At 35.9% G+C, this 19,992-nt stretch overlaps 1 protein-coding gene across 4 annotated transcripts in view; it reads right to left on the bottom strand.

The window, feature by feature from the left end:
- Positions 1 to 19,992, bottom strand: part of LAMA1 (laminin subunit alpha 1) — a 103,229-nt gene that overhangs the window by 22,362 nt on the left and 60,875 nt on the right. For all 4 annotated transcript variants that reach the window (XR_011148349.1, XM_069004472.1, XM_069004475.1 and 1 more), the window contains exons 25-42: positions 19,541 to 19,720; positions 18,750 to 18,935; positions 18,493 to 18,620; positions 17,364 to 17,484; positions 17,081 to 17,218; positions 15,248 to 15,369; positions 14,272 to 14,358; positions 13,840 to 14,033; positions 12,387 to 12,529; positions 9,389 to 9,487; positions 8,313 to 8,424; positions 7,984 to 8,146; positions 5,372 to 5,582; positions 5,023 to 5,139; positions 4,773 to 4,936; positions 3,474 to 3,612; positions 2,191 to 2,284; positions 877 to 993 (exon numbers count right to left, since the gene is read on the bottom strand). Coding sequence is in view for 3 of the 4 variants with exons in the window: in XM_069004472.1 (XP_068860573.1) it covers positions 877 to 993; positions 2,191 to 2,284; positions 3,474 to 3,612; positions 4,773 to 4,936; positions 5,023 to 5,139; positions 5,372 to 5,582; positions 7,984 to 8,146; positions 8,313 to 8,424; positions 9,389 to 9,487; positions 12,387 to 12,529; positions 13,840 to 14,033; positions 14,272 to 14,358; positions 15,248 to 15,369; positions 17,081 to 17,218; positions 17,364 to 17,484; positions 18,493 to 18,620; positions 18,750 to 18,935; positions 19,541 to 19,720 (2,515 nt within the window). In the remaining variant the exon portion in view is untranslated. The remainder of the gene's footprint in view (positions 1 to 876; positions 994 to 2,190; positions 2,285 to 3,473; positions 3,613 to 4,772; positions 4,937 to 5,022; positions 5,140 to 5,371; positions 5,583 to 7,983; positions 8,147 to 8,312; positions 8,425 to 9,388; positions 9,488 to 12,386; positions 12,530 to 13,839; positions 14,034 to 14,271; positions 14,359 to 15,247; positions 15,370 to 17,080; positions 17,219 to 17,363; positions 17,485 to 18,492; positions 18,621 to 18,749; positions 18,936 to 19,540; positions 19,721 to 19,992) is intronic.

Below are 19,992 nucleotides of genomic sequence, written 5' to 3'. Positions count from 1 at the left end.
AAATGTAACAACAAAGGTGAAATCAAACAATGTTAAGCTGTGAGTTGAGGAGTACACTCCTGTGATTTTAATGACTTAATTGTCAATGTGTAGCTTTACGTTAGATAGCATCTTGCAATTCATATCCAGTATAACTTCATCACTACTATTACCCTTTAGCATGAATTAAGTCTCTGAATTGCAAAATGGTTATTTTAAGGTTTGAACTTAGCATTCTAATCCAGATTCACAGTAGAATCAAACAACCTTAACAAGAGATCTTAAACAGTGTTTTTCTAACTTAAAACACATTATTAAGATTGGCAAAGTATTTCAGACCCTCTTATTCACAAATTCAAAGCAATTTTCTCTACTAGTTTCCACGAACTCTAGGTCTTGCCTTTATTCAAAATAATGACTGAAAAAAGAGGAATTCTTTCATCTTGGAAAAGCACAGAAAATAACTGATTTTAATCAGTTAAGTGAAGTCAGCATTTACAACAAGAAAACATTTACATGCAGACTGTAAAATCCACAGGTTAGTATAAACAATTTTGAAACAAGCCAGAAAAGAAAGTGAAATCTCACAGTTCCATACATAAGTTTCTCCGCATGTGGGATTAAATATTCTATAACTTCACTCTCCTTTCATATCAGTGTAATTCTATTTCTACCAGAGCCCCTCCTGATTTACAGCAATGTGAAATGTGAATCAGACTACAGACCCAATTATGTTTAATGGATTTACTAAAAAGAATGTAAAATATTTAGGAGGCTAAATGAAGTCTCCAGTATAGTTTATTGCTAGATTCTGCAATCAGATAACGAACAGGGTTTCATTACAATTGTACTAGAGAGTTCTGTAATAAGGAGAATGCCAATATAAATTTCACTTACTGTTAGGCAATACTCTGAGTGTCAACAGAGAGCCATTAAGTTGGTTGCCAATTTTATTAGTACTTTCCTGAATCTTTTCTACCTTTTTGTTCAACCCATTCAATCCAAATAGAAGTCCTGTTGAAAGAAATAACATATGCATAAACAAATACCATACAACCCACACAAAACCGAAATATAGGGATAAGAATCATTCATTTATCTCATCAATGGAACTTTTTTTTCCAACAGAAAGAGCATTTTACAAACAGGAATGCAAAATGAATGCAGTATTAATAAATAAGCTCCTGTGGGCACCATTCTGCTCAAAGCTACTCTTTTTGGCCAATTCCATGAGCCTGAGCTACAAACATTGTGAGGAAAAGGCTGTAAGCTAAAATTATTCCATGATTTTGAACTCTAATAATTTTTACTGTGTTCTTCACATTTTATACTATGTAACAGGAGCCAAAGAAGTGGGTTTTTTCTACATATTTGTGATCTGTTAGATCATTAGAAATTAAAATATGTAGAATAGAAGGAACAAAAAAGGTATGTAATTCTGTCCGTCTAAATTACTTAAAATTTATACATATTTGTAAGCCATTGGTATTGCAAGACAAGACCATTTTATAGATACAGTTTATCTCTGTGAAACATTCCCTTTCTATTCAATTTTGTCAAAAAAATTCACTAAGGGCCTGCTTCTGCTCCTACATAAAGCCTTCGTTCAAAATGCTTTTGAGTTTTCATGGTGTAGATTTCAATGCCTTCCTGGTATCTTTGGAGTAATAAAAAAATCAAAAGTACTTTTGAATTTATGGAGACAAAGAAATTCCGCTTGTTTTTGTATTTCAGCTGTCCAGCAGGAACAAGTAAAAAGGATTAGGATATAAACATGTCATCTTACATACCTGTGTCATCCATGATTCATTAAATAAAAACAAATTAATGGAATTTTCAAGAATTTGGCTTTTTCTTTCTCTACTGAACAATCTCTACTGATTTAATTCATAAAGTTTGGAAAAAACAGCTATTGCAAGCATTGCTTATAGGTAAATGTGGTATAGTGAAGGGCAAATTTTTAAATGTTTACAGAGAAAAATTATATTCTTACCCAAAAAAATGAGAATACTGTGCAAATCCGTAAAACATTAATCTTAATTGCATGAAAATATGCACAGTTACATATATATATTTACCTTAACTTATGCTCATTAAAAAAACCAACCCTACACAAAAAAGACAAATCAAAAAAAGATTAAAAAAACCCAGCACAAAACAGAGAACAGAAAAAAGAAATAGAGGCAGAAGCCTGAATTCTGTAGAACTGACCATCACTTTTTCTCTTCAGATTTTTGGCTTCATTCTGAAATTTGGAGCTAAGCAGTAGAGCTTCTTTTCCCAGAAGACTGAAAGACTCCTCTGGCTAAAAGACACAGACATCAAGTTGCCACATATGAAAAACAGAAATTCAACTGAAAATGTTTAAGTCTCTGCAGACACCTACTTAAAGTTATTGACCATTCTAGTTATTTATGAGCTATTCTATTCATTACTCTACTAAGTATCAATTAAAAATAATACAAGTTGCTATCATTTATCCAAGAATGTGGCATTGAATCTCTTTGTGATTTAATAAAAAAAAGAGATGGCTATGAAACAAAACCTACAAAATTCTAGTTTCAATACTGGTAGTGATTCAGTGTTGCCTTTTGGAAATTCTACTTCCAGGCCTAATTCAAAATTTCCAGCACTGAGCAATTTAAGGTGAGATATTTCAAAATCACAGTCTTAGAAGCATTCTTTTACATTTCTCCAACTGAAAAGATCTGGAAAAACACCTTGAGGGATTCATGCTGTAGAAAGCTTTAGTAAGACAGAGTGCTATACAATAACATACAAGCTCACAAAAGAATGTCAACTGTTTTGATCGCTGTCATGTAAATGCATTACCACACATTTGCTTCTGCAGGTAAAATGTACACGATGAAGAAATGTGAGGGGGGAAATAAAATAACAGGAAACTGTTAAGATCAGACTGGGAACTGGTCTGGTCTTTTTAATCTACTGTTTCAGTAACAATCTGATAATCTTGGAAGGCAGCGGGATGGTACATGAGACATAGACATATATTTGGTTAGGAAATATCCTCTACTAAGGAAAGTAGCTGTGGTTGGGAATATCTAGATAGAAATGGAAGAGGGATAGGTCAAATAAGGAGATCGTTGAATAATTCCAGAGGTAGAAGGGAGCATTAGAGGCCTGGGAATTTGAGTTCTACAAGAATACATGTCAGATGACTGATATAAACCCTCACAGAATCAAGTCCAGTCCAGCTAAACGTGCATTAGACATTAAAAAGCAAACAAAACAAAGGGAAAATGGTAGTGGTAGAGAGAAAAGGAAGGTAAACAGAACTTGAAATGTGGTATCACTACTGTCTTGGAGTATGGATTCAGGATACAGTACATACTACTTGGTAGGACAGGCTGCCATCAAGGACATGCCTCCATCAAGAAGACTCAAGTTTTCAGCAAGTGCAGAAACAATGAGAACAAATATTCTAAAATGAGAAAGGTGAAGACATAAATTAAAACACTAGTATTGATACTTACAAAATCCAAGGGGCCATTCACAACTCTAGATGCATCATCTGCCAAACTCTCTGTTCTTTCAATCACACTTTTAACGCTGGAGTGAGTGTAGATAGCAGCAGTTGTGTTCAGAGTCACATTTCTTACTCTAGAGAGGCCACTAAATAGACAATTAACAAGCAAATCTGTTTTCAATCAAGCACTGAGTTCCATGTCTTCAATTACAACATGCACATCTTTCCAGAATACATGATGCACTCTGAAAAAAAACAAGCACACCTTGCCCAATGTTGCATAAGGGGCTTTAAATTCATTCTTTTGAACTGAAAAAAATAAGTTAAAAGATTTTCAACTGCAGAGTTTTTTCTATTTTGTTAGCTGTTGTTCTGTTTTGTTCCTTTCCATCTCTTTTTTTTTCTTCTATTTTGTTCCCTTTTATTTATGTTAATTTTTCCAATTTATAAAGACCCTTAGAACAAACAAATTATATTGCCTAAACAGAACAGGAACAAGCCCCTATCTGAAGCTCAAAAACTAAGTACAGATACAGAATCTAGGAAGAGATTATAAGTATCTGAAATTTAATCCATAGGATATTTTGCTTTACTGAATTTATCTGGCTGTGGTGAAGTCAAGAATTGCTTAATGTTACTCTGAGCAAAATTTTCTGGTTTTAAACTTAAAATAGATGTCAATGCTCCAATCTGATATGGTTTAACTTTTAACACATATCTGCAGACTTTAAAAGACAAAACAACAAGCATCCTAGAAGGATTCCTCGGATAGAAGATTAATTTCCATTGAATTAACAGGAATGACTTAGCAACTTTCAAATTCTAAGAGTGCATCTGAGTGGGTTTGAAGTTGCAACCCACTCATTTCTGCAAAAACACTTTGAAAGTAACAATAATAGAGGCATAGTAAGAATAGCTTCTTGATCACATTCCAAGATATATTGCCAAGAATTTTTCATATGTAGACCAGATGCATTTCAAGCATCAACCATGATATATTCATTGGGCATTTAATAATTCACCATTCACTGTGTAAGTCAGCCACATGAAATGCAAGACTAATCAACCCTCCTCCACATTATTTCATAAAGTTACACGACATTAAAAGTAAAAAACGCTTCAAATTAAGTGGGGAATAAAAATTGATCATGAAATCCTTAGGGTTGGAAGGAACCTTTAAAGATCATCTACTAAAACTTCCCTGCCATGGACAGGGAATTCAGCTAGTGAATTAAGCCTCTCCCTATTTATATTAAATCTGACACTAATGTAAATCTCATGATTTCATTATTCTTGAGTTTATCACCTCTCTAGTGTATCTGCAAGTTGTTGGAACTGGGTGGCATGCTCCTCAGCTCTGTACACCAGGTCAAGCACTCCTCTCACAGACATCTGCATCACCAGCTCATCCACGTGATGCCTCAGTTTGGTGCTCCACAGGACTAACTCATCCTGGTGGACTTCCACGTTCTGCAAAACAAAATGTTTCCCTTTTTTTTTCACTAGCAAAATACACTTGAGAGTCTCAAAGAGGATGTTAAAACCTGAGGACTTACAGATGTAGAGTTCTTTACATCTTGGGCAAGAGCAGCAGCAGCATTAACTAGGACCTTCCCTTCTTTAATGAGCATGCTCGAGATTTCTTCACCTTCCTTTATATTTAGCTTTTTGTCCTGTAGCATAAATCAAGTGTTTTATAGTAGTCTGAAAAGTCAGCTATACTGATGAGTTCACATAACACATAATATTATGGTTTTCAAACAGGGGTCTGGTTTCCTTTAAATTTTTCAGGTATCATATTTAAACATTAAAATGGTTACATATGTTTAAAAAATTTAAAAATCAACTTTTAAAAACAATCATATATTCGGTATTTCTTATGCAGCACTGACTGTCCACTCTTACATTCAGCTCTGCCAGGTTGCTGGAGATAAGAGGAAACAAGTGATGGGTCTCATTGATGTTGGTGAGAGCCTCGTTCACCAGGTCCTGAGCATCCTGCAGTCTGCTGTTGTGCTTTGATAAGAACTGGCTTGCATCCATTTTTAGTTCAGCAAGTTCCTGCTGGGGTTTGAGATATTCTTTCTGAACCTGGGTCAACAACTTTTCTGCAGCTCTGAAAAAGGAGAGGAATCAGAAATTAAAGAAACAGTGAAGGAGACACTTAGGCATGGATTTCTTAAGGAGAAAATGGGGTCATGTGAAATTAATTTATATGCATCTTCTTACAAAAGTCTGCCATTTTTTTCTAAAATAGCATATATACACATGGTAGTTTAGTTATTCATCTTACCACACAAAATGATGACTGCCTGGGGAGACAACAGTAATACAGTTCATAAAATTTGTATTTAATGACTAGAGGGGGAAGGGGTTAGTACGAATCACATTTGTTTGGACTTAATTTGGGACATCCCCCCACATCAAAATCTCTGAGAAACTTTCCTCTGGGAGTACTCTATATCCTAATTGTAGTGATTCATATTTTGAATGTAGGATCAAAACATCATTTATGAGGATTGGCACTGGAAAGAAGCAAGTAAACAGAACTGAAAGACATATACCCAAGAGCCCAGAAAAGTTTAAATATCAAATAAAAATAAATAGCCTCATTAAAATGAGCACTGAAATTAACAATTTCAGCATTATAATCTGAAATAATTTAATCTCTGCACCTATATTTTTAATCAGCAACAGAGATTATCTGGCAAATAGTAAATCCTCCCAAATCTGTCAGTTATTAATTGCTTCAGCTGTTCTATTTGGGAATATTTGCATCTCCATTTGAACACTTTCCAGAACTGAAGGAACAGAACTGAAAATTATCCTGAAAGTCTATTCCTTTGTTTCTCTTCATTTCAGTACATACGCTGAAAATTGCAACTCCTTTAATGGTATTTTTATATAAATGTTTGTCCTTGTTAATCTGACTGCATATCACATAGATCTTTAGCCAAAGTGAAAGAGACCTAGTTTATTTCACAGATATACACAGCAAAACACATTCCATCTTTCTTACTGAACAGCAGATGCACATTTGCATATATTTCCTAAAACTAATAACTCAGAGTCCTTACAGTCAGAAGCCATAGCCTTAAAACATTACAAGATCTAAAGTATTTTACAAGTCAATAATGGTTTCTGCTTCAGCATAGAGTAAAAAGATTATATTCCTAATTGTCTGGGGACTTTGCCTTTCACAGCAAATGTGTGGAGACCTCGGTTACAAATTTTGCCTAAAATACATTATCACAAACTCAGTCCACTGTGAGTCATGTAGCAACACCTACTGCCTAAAATACAGACTAGCAAGCTGCTTATTTAAATAATTTTTGAATTTACAGTTGCATTGCATAAGAAATTCTGCAGAGCAAACAACCTTATAGAACATATTAACTCTCCTCCTTGATCTGTCAAAAGACCCTTATCAGAGAGTTTTCAGAAATTTCAACAGAGACTGTAATTGAAGAAGTTAATTTTCAAACACCGTCTATAACAGCTCAAAAACTGTTGATGTTGAAAGTCAGAACACTCTTTTACTATGGAAAAAAACATTTTGAGACATATTTGTAAGTGGAAAAAAATCTATTTGAAGTTCCTAATAGGAAGAAGAATGAATGGTACATTTCTGGTCCACTTTCATGTCTATATAGCTTCTATACAGTTCTACATTCAGCAGAAGAGTCTGCTGAACAAAATGAGACATACTACCAACACAAACACTCTATCCTGCTTAATCCAAAGCTTTTAATAAAAAAAAAATCAAATTTTCAGAAATATTCTACTCTGGTCGAAATCCTTGTCCCTTGAAGCCAATATTAACATTCTTACAGTTTTTGGAGTGCTATGGCATTAGTCAGTATTTCTGAAACTGGAACAAAACATTAGCTGACTTTTGGAACAGCAATTTTTTTGTCTTGCCAAGTCTGGCAATAAGCACTAATAATGACTATAAAAGCCATTTCAAAACAGCCTTTAACTGGGGACAAATCAAGACAACAGAATACAGCCATAAACAATGGCTCAGAATGATTTTAAAAATGCCTTGGTTTCATTTGCAAATCTTTGTTATACATATTCCAGTGACAATCAGTTGTCATGTCCTTCAGCAGGCCTGAGATGTCCTGGGCTTGCAATCAACTGAGACAGTTTTATGCTATCTCCCAGCCAAAATCAACACAGAGATGTGTGTTAGGGTCAGATCTGAGAGAATCTGAAATCAGTGAGTCTTTTCACTTATTGCAAGGGAATTTTGTATCACATCCAAGTTAACAGGCTTTACTATTGCTTTTAACAGACTTCTAAAAGACTTTATTCTTGATTTGTATCACCTGGGATGACCAAGTATCATCAAATCATGTAACTCCAAAACAAAGCTCATATAGGTCCACCTGGGCTAACTACCTGTCACACTGCCACTCATTATGGCAAAATGTTTCTCCAGATATCTCTTCAAAAAAGCAGTGTTGCATGGCAGAGACATAAGTGAAATAGAGTTTTCGGTAGAACAGGCTTACTTTAGGACTGTGGTAGCATTATGGTGCTGTTGAGCAAAATCCTTCTTGCGCAATGAATCCAAAAGGGCAGAAATATCATCCTGTAGGTGCTGAGATGTAGCATTTGACAGTGGCAGATCCAGCCCCAGTGTTTCATTTAGTGACACAGCAACTTCAGCAAGTACTGAGTAGGAGAGCAAACAATTTAGTCATACCATTAAAAAAAAGAGCATATTTTAATCCCCTGTGCAAACTGCAGAATTTTCCATGTAAACACGACTTAAGAGTTGCAAAGGACATACCCTTACTACATTTTGTGAAGAAATGGAAATATCTTAAAAACAGGATACCTTTGATGGTTGTATGTACTGTGTCAATAAAGGCAGTCAGTTCTTGACTTTTATTCCTGGTTTTCTGAGTCATTGTGTCAAGTTGCTGAGCTTTTTTCAAAAATCTAGTTGTCTAGAATAAAATCAGAGAGAATATCTGACAGTTCTCCTAAAACACTGATTAATTCCTGACACTTGTCTATGGTTTTTATGCTTATTTTCTTAATATTGAGAATATTTTAGTGCAAGGAAACAATGTTTTTTGATAAGGTAGATCTAACTGATTCATAAATCTCTGATGCTTCCATGCTTGCAGATGCCTTAACTGTGATTTAAGTTCCAGGCTCTCAGATCAGCGTTATCAATTATTTCCATAATCAGTGAGCTTATAATTATCGAAGCCATTTCTTTAACTAAGTTAATATTATTTAATTTTCTAGGTACAACTAATGTTTGTTAGGAAAATCACTGTTCTGGATACATCAGTATTAGCAATAACAACACTCAGTGGAAGCACCTGGTTAGATTCTGCATACGTGGTCAGAATATTATAAGAACATATGGTCGGCAAATGGGATCCAATGGCTGAAGTACTGTTGTCTATTTCCTACCTACAATTATTCTTCTGTTAAGACTGGATAAAGAATAAAAATGTTGTCTACTTTTCCTCTGAGATTTTAACAGATTTAATTCTCCTGAGACCATTTTAAACACAATACTACAGGTACCAAGGACTTTTTGGTGAGTACTCAGCTATGACATAATTTTTAATAAGCTCCACATGTTAAAACCAAGGAGAAGAAAGTAAGTCACTCTCTCCAGTTTAAGGACATTAAATGATCACAGTACAAAATAACTTAACTTTAACAGATACCATGTAAATCTTCTGTACAATATCATAAATTACTGCAGTTTGCAGAAGTCCACAGAGCAATTAACTCCCCTTTTCAGGAAGCTTACAGAATGGACTGAATTCTTTTATTGAACTCTACAGATTTTAAATAATTTCTGAATAAGTCTCTGGCATTAAGCTACTATGCTATGAAATCTCAAACGATTTCTCCAGATAGCCTAAGAATAAAGAAGCCAGCACCTACCTCTTCATGCAAGTAATCAATTCCTCCTGATAAATTCAGAAGACCTTCTTGTGCTGTATCTAACGAGTAAATTGGATCTTCTCTAGGAACTACAGACCTCTATAAAAAAGGAGAAGTAACAGCTCACTGTAATTTGAAGACTTCTTTGTGGGTCCAGAAAAGTATTGGGAAGAAAATAACTATGCACGCTATTTAGGTTATTTATATGCTGTTGAAAGGACTGATTTTCAAAGCACACAAGATGATATAAAGTAATTACATACATACAGTTCATTAACACAGTGTACCATTTCTTTAAATAAGCAAGAATCCAGCCTTGTTGTATTTTTAATTGCGTAAAAAGGAAGGAAACAGCATTTCTGCATTCCTGATTCTCAACTTCACCACAGTCTGAGTGCTCAAGTAAACTACTTTGAGAAGTTCCAAGGCCCTTCAAATTAAGTGTTTCATCCAGTCCCATGGCTGCTACCATTTCAGCAGCTGGTCCTGGCAGAACAGCTGCCCTATCTGCGAGGATGACCCTGGAGATAAGCAGTCCTGTGAGTCCCTTTGTCAATAAGAAAGAATAATATGCTGCATTTGCCTTCAAAGTCACCTCAAATCTGCTCTAGATGGCAACTAGTAGGTCATTGTGCCCAAGTCTATAATATTTGATACAGTCAAGGCCTGCAACAGAATACCACTTCTCTAAAGATGCAAAGAAACCTAGGGCATCTCTTACAGAGAGAGAAAGTCTAGGAAAGGTTATTTTTAGATTTCAGATATTTCAGAGCAAATCATCGTAAATACCATGGTCAATATAGTGTATGTATGTATATATATATGCACATACATACACACATATAAGTAAAGTCCAAAATTTTAAAAAATTAATACATAAGAGTATCCAACAGCCTTGTGTCGAATGGAAATTTCAAAGTCTTTTCCTCAGCATGAAAAACAAGTGAAAGAGAGCTAAAGTTCTTGAGCCTCCTGGAATAAAGCCCAGCAAGTTTCTTTAAAAGCCTAGTTCAAAAAAGCAGAACTGGACAGCAACCAAGTTTAGGTATGTCAGGAGGAGTAAAGCAGAAGGCTTTAACTAGAAAAACAGAACAACTGAAGTCTTCCAGTGGCCTGGAGGTGCAGAAGCAATGAGGAGTGGAAAACCTGATTTGATAATCTTTCATTACCAAAGGACCCACAGAAAGGTACAGAAAAGAGGAACTACTTGGGTTCCCAAGCTACCAGCATGAGGCAGATGCAAACCAGTGCAAGGAACAGCCCTTCAGGGAAGATTCATAATTCACAGAAATAACCTTGGGGATTTTCTGGCCTCCAGCCACAGTTACTTTGGTACAAGGCAAAAGGCAAGGTAATCTTAAAGTATCCAGAAAAAGGGGAATACCTGCTTCCAAACAGATAAAAATTATAAGACTATCAACTTACCCTCTAGATTTAATTGTTTAAAAATATTGACATAAACAAAATTACATGAGTCACAAGAAGTTTTATGCCACTTTAAGCATCCCACTTCCAAGAAAGTGCCAGCTGGCTTTGATTTAATTTTAATATTGAAAAAATGTATGTACTAAAACGTAAAAAGTAAGAAGTCAGTAAAAGCTTACTTAAGTAAGTTGGCAAACTTACTATAAACTTACTATAGTTAAGAAAGTTAAACTTATGCAACAAGTAAGTAGAAACTTAAACTACCTTTATTTTTACGTAAGATTTGACTTTTCTTTGCAATTAAAGTGCTAAATAAAAACTACAGATGAACAATATTTCCAAGTAAAAGTTGATGATGCTCCTATACAAACACAAAATAATTATAGAAAGCAATTAAATTGTATCCTTGGAGTATTACAATAATTCAGTACACATATGCCTTAGGACATGAAGGAAGGGAAGCATAACAAAAGCTTTCAAACTGAAAGGTTAGTAACTAGAAGTAGAGGATAAGAGTATCTCTGCTGAAGCATAAACATGTAACTTAATCAAGTTTGCCATCAAATATTGTACTTATTAACATTTTGAAGTACATTGATTGGAATTAATTCTGCCTTATATCTTACATAGAAGAAATTGTAATTCAAAATTTTAGTTTGCTGAATTTGGCAGCACAAAAAGGCTCACATTATTTTGATTTTCTTGTGATATGGTGAAATACAAAGAAGATAGCTTTGTTTCTGACTCAGAGCTTGCCTGCTTGACTATTGCTGAGAAGACTGTTATCAATAAAAGTTTCTATTTTTAGTAGGCATGAAGCAGGGAGGATCCTGTTTATCTCTGGTTTTGTGCAGAGGCCACATGAACTTATTCCTCAGCAACAATAAATGACCTTCTAGAATCACAAAAAGTGGTATTTCATGCTTTGTTTATGGGGGGGAGGAGCTGAAGGGAAGTTTGCCCCAAGCAGCCTGAAAGTGTCCAAGACGGAAACATTCCACCTGACTTTAGTGTCCTGATATGGAGGACAGAGTAAGGCACTTGGACTGCCACACAGCCAAAAAGAAAGCAAATTGCTGCATCCCAAGCACCCTGCCTAATGGAGAAGCAGCCTACCACTCCAGAGAAGGACTCCAGGGACTCTGGGGAAACAGCCCCTAGATCTATGCCTTGGCAGCTCTTTAGCAAAGGGACCAAAAAGGGAGAAGACCTGGCCTGCTGTTTCTATTTCCCTACTGAAAATTAATCCCCTTGCTGGCCAGCCTTAAGAATGCACATAATCCAGGTGAAGCACATATATACAGCACATTCAAAAATCCTATTGCTGATTGAAAAACATATTAATCTACTTATTTAAATGCCAGTGCAACAAATGAAAATAAACTAATACAGGCAGCTAAATCACTTAATGTATACTTCCATAGCAAACGTAATGGTCTTAATCTGGTATCACACATAATCAAGCCATGAACTTCAGGAGGCCTTCTGTCAAATTACCAGCACCTGTGAGCAGCTGCAAGTTTTGCTTTAAAGGTGTGACTGAGTATTTCTACTATTTATGTGTTCATTTTACCTTCAGATGTTGTGTCGCATTCTCCAACTCCAACAATATCCCATAGGGCACACGGTCAATACCAGTGAGGTTTACTGAAAGTATGGCCTCGTTGAGATTATCCAAACTGTTTAACAGAACTCCTGTGCAGCTGTCATCACAAGCTAGATAAACAATTTTAAGGAAGCAATATTAGTATTAAAATGAAGACAAAAAAACCTGCAATTTCGATATTGACAGTATGTGCCCTCATCATTTAGGAGTGATAAAGTATAATAACTCTAAATACACAGATTTGTAGTCTTGCCTTTCCCTTCCTGCCCAAGAGTCAATTTATTCCAATTCTCAATTTATTCCATTCTCCTTAGGTTAGCACACACTAGAGTCTTATTTAGAGTCTTATTGGTCCTTCTAACTATTGAGCTGCCTGCTCTATTATAAGATTTTTGAGCCTATTTAGCTATTTTGCAATAAATTCATGTTGAAGCCACTCAGCCAAACAGGTTTGGCGGACAGGAAATTCAAGCTTACAGTCCTGTAATTCTATTTACTTTCCAGATTGTTTTTTTATTACTTATACAAAATAAAACCTGAGTTCTAAATCCTGAGTCATTACAGAAGTAGATTATTGTACTAGATGTGTCTTTCTGCTACCCACACTCTCATAAAGAATTACAAGACTAATTATTGGGGGAATATGACTTATTATTGGTGTAGAATGCCTATAAACCTGGGATAATTCCAAAAGTAGTATCACGGCAACCTCACATCCAAAGCGTCAATGACATAGGAATTCAAAATATTCAAATGAATAAAGGTATTATACAGTCAGAAAAAGCCTTAAAATTATTTTTCCTTAACTTGTTTGTAACACCAAGTAAGCAATTTAAGGATTAACTGCCTGTCTGATGTTATGATCTCTACTGTAGCTTCCTCTGTGTTCACAGAATGGCTGAGGTTGGATGGGACCGCCAGAGAATACCTCCTCCAAACCTCTCCATTCTACAGAAATAATGAGTTGTTACGATTTCTTTCCTTCACAGAAACAATGGGGCCTGACATCATAAACCCATCCACACAAATCCTATAGCATTTACATACAGCCTATAAGAGTTATTACATTACCATAGAGTGCTACATTTTAACTCCTAAAAACTACTCTTTGGACCCCTTCTGCTGAGCTAGTAGGGTCTGCTCTGACCCTTGGACCTGTCTGCAAGCAGAGGGTATTGTCTAATCAAGAGGGGATTACCTTCAGTCGGCTATACCATTGTTTTCTAGTTGTTCAGTAACTAAGACTTGATATCTCAAAGATGGCCTTCATTTCGATGTCGCTCACAGTTTTCATATTCCCAAAATCTTTTGTCAGGCAATCATATTTATAAGGCTTTCCTGTTTCATCTTCCCCAACATCAAATATCACTGGAGTGGACCACAGCCCATTGGGAAAGTAAACAAATTAAAAACCACCTACAGACACACTCGTCCTCCAGCAGAAGGTGCCTCGGCTCACACTCCTCACAGAGCTGTCCCGTCACCCCCGGCTTACAGAGGCACTGCCCAGTGGCACCATCGCAATTGCCGTGAACAGAACCGCCCGGATTGCACTGGCACGGATGGCAGCTGCCTCCGGGAAGCTGAGGGTCACCGTAATAGCCAGGGGAGCACCTACACGGAGAGGAATGGCACGCTGAACATCAGGGGATATCATCATGACATCAGATGTTACATTTACTGATAGGTTGGGTTTTTTATTAATAGTTCAACAGTAACTAGCAAATCACTCTGAGTCCTTGAGCATTCATTTATACATTTATTTATGAATAATCTGAGTACACATATGGCTCATATTAACCAAACTGTCCTTGGGAGCTGGGAATAAATGGGGACATCACGTGTTACTCACCTTTCACAGTACTGTCCTTCATATCCTGGGAGACAAGCATCACAGTGGTAATCCTGAAGACCTTTCAGGACACAAGTGGGACTAAAACTGGAGGAAGGATAAACAAATAGCTGCTATCATATAAATAAAAGACCATACAAAGACAGACAACACCTTCAGCCACAGGTTAAACACTGTAAGCAACAGAATCTTCTGTTTAATCTGATGCATTGCTCCGGTATTTGTACTTTAAATTAGTTGTGTTAAGTTTGCTTTTCCAATGTGGCTCCATTACTGCATAATATGCTGGAGCACATTATGGCCTTCCTTTTAAAAGGTAAGACAATGTAAAATGGATGCTGTATGATATGGCTATAGTACATATTTAACTGAGACTTGCATGAATTTCTAGACTCTCATTCTGACTCAATTATACAAAAGCAAACAACAAATACACTTTTTAGGCTTCTGAAAAAAAAAAAACCAGCTTGCACGGCATTTTGTTTTTCAAAATACAAAGTTAAATGTATAAATTTCAGACAAAAGAGTCCTTGTTCTTCCCCTTGGACTGATCTCATGGAAAGTTCCTGCATTGAGTGGGTATGGCCTGAATTTTTGTAAATACAAAAGTACTATTCTCTGAATGAAGAAAGGACCCACATTTCAAACTAAACAATACCACAGCAACTTAGTTAACTATCTATAAAACAGTCAATGTGTCTGTTCTAGTCTTAGACAAAAAATTGTCTCATCTCTCACCTGAACTTTTTATTTTAAAATTTCACAGAGTTACCGGCACCTGTGAACATCTCAGAATGCAAGCTCCATTTACTAAATAAAAATAGGCAGCATTCAAATGTCTAAAAATAAAGAACATGTAACAATAACCAACTCCTATTGTCATAGTAGGAGGAGCAGAAGGAGTAGGAGGTTAGACATACAACACAAGAAACAAGGAATGGTAAAATGCACACTGGGTTTAGTAAATTCTGATTACCTAACAGGGTTGGCTCTGGGACAGGCACAAAGAGAGCAGTCATTGGGAGATCCAATTACTTTTCCATAGTAGCCTGGGGCACAAGCACTGCAGTAATCACCAACTGTGTTATCTCTGCAGTTCTGAGGCACAAAAAAGGAATTCAGACAGTTTAAAACAGCAACAAACAACAGGAGTAACTTTATCTACCCCCCAATCAGCACCTGTGTACAGTTTCCAACAATCATCTCTACATGTCAATACCTATTGGTCAGCATTTTGTGAGTGAAAAAACCTTTTATGCAAAAACAAACAGAATAGCATCGTATTTTCTCTTACATGAATGCCCCTTCAGGCAGGCTGACCTAATTTGTTTTCTAAATTTCCATTAAAATTTATGTATTTCTGCTGCTATTAATCCAATTCAGGCCAGGACATCACAATACAAACCAAAAAATCCTAAAAAAACCAAAACAGTCAACCAAAAAATTCCAAGTGAAAACCAACCACCCAAACAAAACCTGATGGAAAAATTAAACAGAATACCTGGGGTTTCTGTTTAAGTTTCAGCATTTCAGCAAACGTTGAGGACTATCCACAGTTAGAATTCTACATACTACATTTCATTTGTCAAGAGTACTGACCAATAACCAGTGCTATTAATATTAAAACACTAAATTGATATTATAAACACAATTTAACTGACTAGTCCCCCAAGTTAACAAAAATAACCTTCTGCTTCCCCCCCCTTTTTTCTTTTTACCTTTCTTTTTCCTTTTTCTTTATTTCATATACTTGCTAGTGTGTATTTTAGGTCAGTTGACAAGAGTAAACAGTAGCAATGCAATCTCCTATTGTATGGGAGCAGAAGTCAGAGGTGAAAACCAACTCATCCCTCAGCTGGAAATGTCTATGCAGTAATCTCAAGACACAGATGACTTGCTAACCCTTAACAAGAAACTAAGAGGAAGAATGACGAATATTCACCTGTGTGAAAGACCTATGCATTTTGGCCTTGCAAAAGTGAGAACTTTAATTCTTACTCATGAGATACATACTTTTGGACAAACCTGAAAGCAAAAGAATGGCTTAGAAAAACCTGAAGGACTAAGGAAACTCACTTAAAAACTGACTTCAAGAATTAAGAAGTTGATTTTAAACTAACCAATTCACTAATGGAAAAACAAAGCAACTGAAAAAAAATTAGGAAGAAGTATTGAGCAATATCAGGGAACAGACTTAATGTGCCTTATTCGGTTAGCTGAGAATTTGCTGTCCACAGGCTGTCAGACCACGAGAGAGGAAATGTGTTAGTCATATGTGACCCCTCTTTGCAACCTTTGGAATATAATGAGAAAAGTGAGCAAACCAACTTAGCTGAGGCATATCCCAATAACACTTTAGTCTCTGGGCATTAAAAAGCTGCCCAGAGGATTCTCTTCCTGAGAGAGAAAGATTTTGATTTGAGATGCCTTTGATTTAAGTCCATGGCTTAGTGCTTTCTTTAATTCTATTTTGTGTGCATAAGCAGACCAGCAGTCCAGAAACCCAAAAAGTCTCACAGAAAAACAAACTCAACTGATACACATGTAATATTAAAAGTAAAATTAAAACTAAAATAATAAATTATTTTGAGTATGTTAGTGCCCCAAAACCTTGCTAATTTTACTGAATGGACCATAAGGGAAACTATTCAGATTTTCCATCTTTCAGAGTTGTGGGGGGGAAAAAACCCCCCATATTTTATCCAAGCAATACAGGGAGTAATATTTCTCCCAAGAACTGCTTTGATAGGTTACTGCCTATGTATGTTCAGGTGAAATCAATAGAGAAGAATGCATAAGATGTACATACCAAGCACTTTCCAGTGTCAGGATCACAGGTTTCACTGTGGTTGTTGCACTGACATGGCACACAAGGTGCTATCAGAGTGTGAGGCTCTCTTACACTGAGTTCTGTATGCTTTCCCCTGTAGTATCCTGGAGCACAGCTCTAGTTGTAAGGGGAGTAAAATTAAATTTAAAAAAATTATCACAGCTATCAACAGCTACAAACAATTTAGAAAGCTATTTAAGTAATTTTCTATTTTTTTACTTTCACACTATTAGACATACAAAAAGGTTCAAGTGTTCTGTACCTGACAGGACAATCCAGTGTAACCAGCAGGACATCTACATTGCTCTACAAGATGAGCTATAGGCCTGCCTAGATGCATTTCTTCAAACTTGACTGCAATTTCCATTGAGATATTTGCAATTCTACGAAATATATGCAGAAGAGAGTGTGAATATCTAAAGATGGACTAACGCCAAAAAAAGATCCAAAAACATTTTCATGCTTCAAGGTCAGGGATAAAATATATAATCTTCCATAATTCCCCAAGCAAGTATCTCAAACACTGAAGATTTTTTACTTATTTATGGGATTTAAGAACCTACAACCAAACAGATCTGAAACTATTGATCCCTCTTCGTCAGGAAAACTTGCCCAACCCACCATGCAAGAATATGTAATTCTTCCTGAGAAACATTAGACAACATTTGTCTCATGCCACAATTTTGGACAGAGCTAACAAAAAGATAGTTGAGGGCATGTGGATCAAAAATAATACAAAATCTGGAGGTGGAATCAGAATTCTTTGGAACTGTGAAGATGTACAGATACTGGGTTTTCACTGGATGCATCTTTACTTGACTTGTTCGTTTCCAGACTGACAGATGCAACTACCATATCCCATCCCCTTCCTCTCATTAGTAACTTAGTTCTGCTCAAAATGGCAATAAAGTCTACTATTCTGAAGTGGGACTACCTTAGTACCACTGCCCAGAGTGTTTCAAGCTACAGGAGACACCTAGATTGATATAAACCAAAGAACTCCAGGGACCATGTGCTTCAATTGAAAAAAAGAAACAAAAAAATTCAGTTTCCATAAAAATAAGACAGGAAAGAAATAATTCAGAAAATATGAAATATTTAACTATATCATCATCCCGCAGAACACTGCATCAGCCTGTGCTTCTTTGTGTGTTTTGCTATCAAAATAAGCAGCAGAGTCATTAGTGTTTCACAGAAAGAATTAAAGAAGGATTCTGCTGCAACTAAAAGTCATAAATGTTTTCCTGTCAAAGGGAGAGCAAAAGTCATAAACAGGAAATTCTAAATTTCTCTGAGATAAGTCTTTACTGAATAGCTCAGATGGGATTATTTGTAGGTTAAATTACAGTAAATGCAATGCCATAAATAAATGCAATCAGAGGTTGCTTTACCTGCTTTGCTGTAATCCCTGGCCATAAGCTGCCTTGATAAGGATATATTCAACGTTGCTTAGCACAGACATGAAGTCAGAACGTAAGACAGGCTCATCAGACACAGAGTTAAAATACTTCCAAGAATCCTAGGGAAACATAACACATTTATTATTGTTATTATTATTATTTATTTATTATTAATGTTTATTATTAAAACCATGAACATTCAAGTTTACTTCAGGGTAATGCTGTGTTCCTCCAGTGTTTTGGCTTACCTCCTTCATTTCCACTTCCTTGTCAGTTCTTACTCCATTTTCTGGAGAAGGAATGTCTACATAGATGACCAACTTGCTGGTGTGACCTCCTTTCATTAGAATCTGTGGCTCAAAATTTGAGGTTCCAAAGCCATCCAAAGCATAAAAAGCAACAGTATATCTCAGCTTCCCTCCATAGGCCATGAGCTGTTTGGATTAAAATTGACTACTATTATTTATTCTAAGGTTCGAGCTACTAGTTGAAAATATTTTAACATCATCTGTAGACTGGAAAACTGCCAGCTCTTTGAATGATTGGTGATAAACATAAAAATTGACTTAAACTCAGTGGCTTTTGCACCAAGATTAAATACACATTTCTGAAAAGCAGTCTTAGTTTCTTTACCTAGACCCTTTCAAGGTGTGCACTCAATTTTCATTCAATTCCTAAGCAACAAAGATTCCATGATCTAAATACTGATTCTAGCATCAATGTTAAGAATTCTTTCAGGTTCTGAAATGAAACCAAATATATCACTGTTCCTCCCCACAGAATCTCTGAAGTAATTAAATATGGGTGTTACCAGTTTACAGGGTCAAGAAAAATCTTGTTAGGAAAGGGTAATATAAATATATTGTTTGTGTTTGCTATAAATAAGTTCTATCACTGAATAGTTATAATATTATGACTTACAAGAACAGAATTAATGTAGAAGAATGTTATGAATATAAAGTAACTATTCTACAGTAAAGGAGTGTCTATTAGACAACAAAGTTATATACAAAGCATTCCAATTATTTAATGGCCATACCTGGTCTCCCTGAAACTGCTCTGGCAACTTCCAGTAGAATGTTTCCGTATTTAAGTATTTTCTGACTATGGCAGCATCCAATAAAACATCAGGAAATTGCGAAAATACTCCTTCCACTGTTCCAGTCAGGTTACTTTGAGCTACTACATGCAGAATGGCCTGATCTGGAGTTAATGTTATCTGCAACGCAGAGAGCAAAAGATTCATACAACAAAGTATCCTGTTTACAGTTTTAGTAGCTCTGAAACAGTCAATAGTCCATCTTAGAGTAATAAATGCCCAACTCAAAAAACCAGAAAACACATCTGATATTTACTTTTTTTAAGAAGTGAAGAGTGAAATGCAACATTTCAGAAATAAGAGTATGACCATTTGCTTTCTTTTTTGCTCTGACCTATGCCACTGCCCCTGTCAGCCAGTCAGTACACTCAGCCTGATTCATTAATTGTGCA

The sequence above is a fragment of the Aphelocoma coerulescens genome, chromosome 2 (genome assembly GCF_041296385.1).
Source record: "Aphelocoma coerulescens isolate FSJ_1873_10779 chromosome 2, UR_Acoe_1.0, whole genome shotgun sequence".
NCBI classification, from domain to species: Eukaryota; Metazoa; Chordata; class Aves; order Passeriformes; family Corvidae; genus Aphelocoma; species Aphelocoma coerulescens.
Note: the sequence above shows the minus strand (reverse complement) of the source record. Positions and strands in the feature narration are given on the sequence as shown.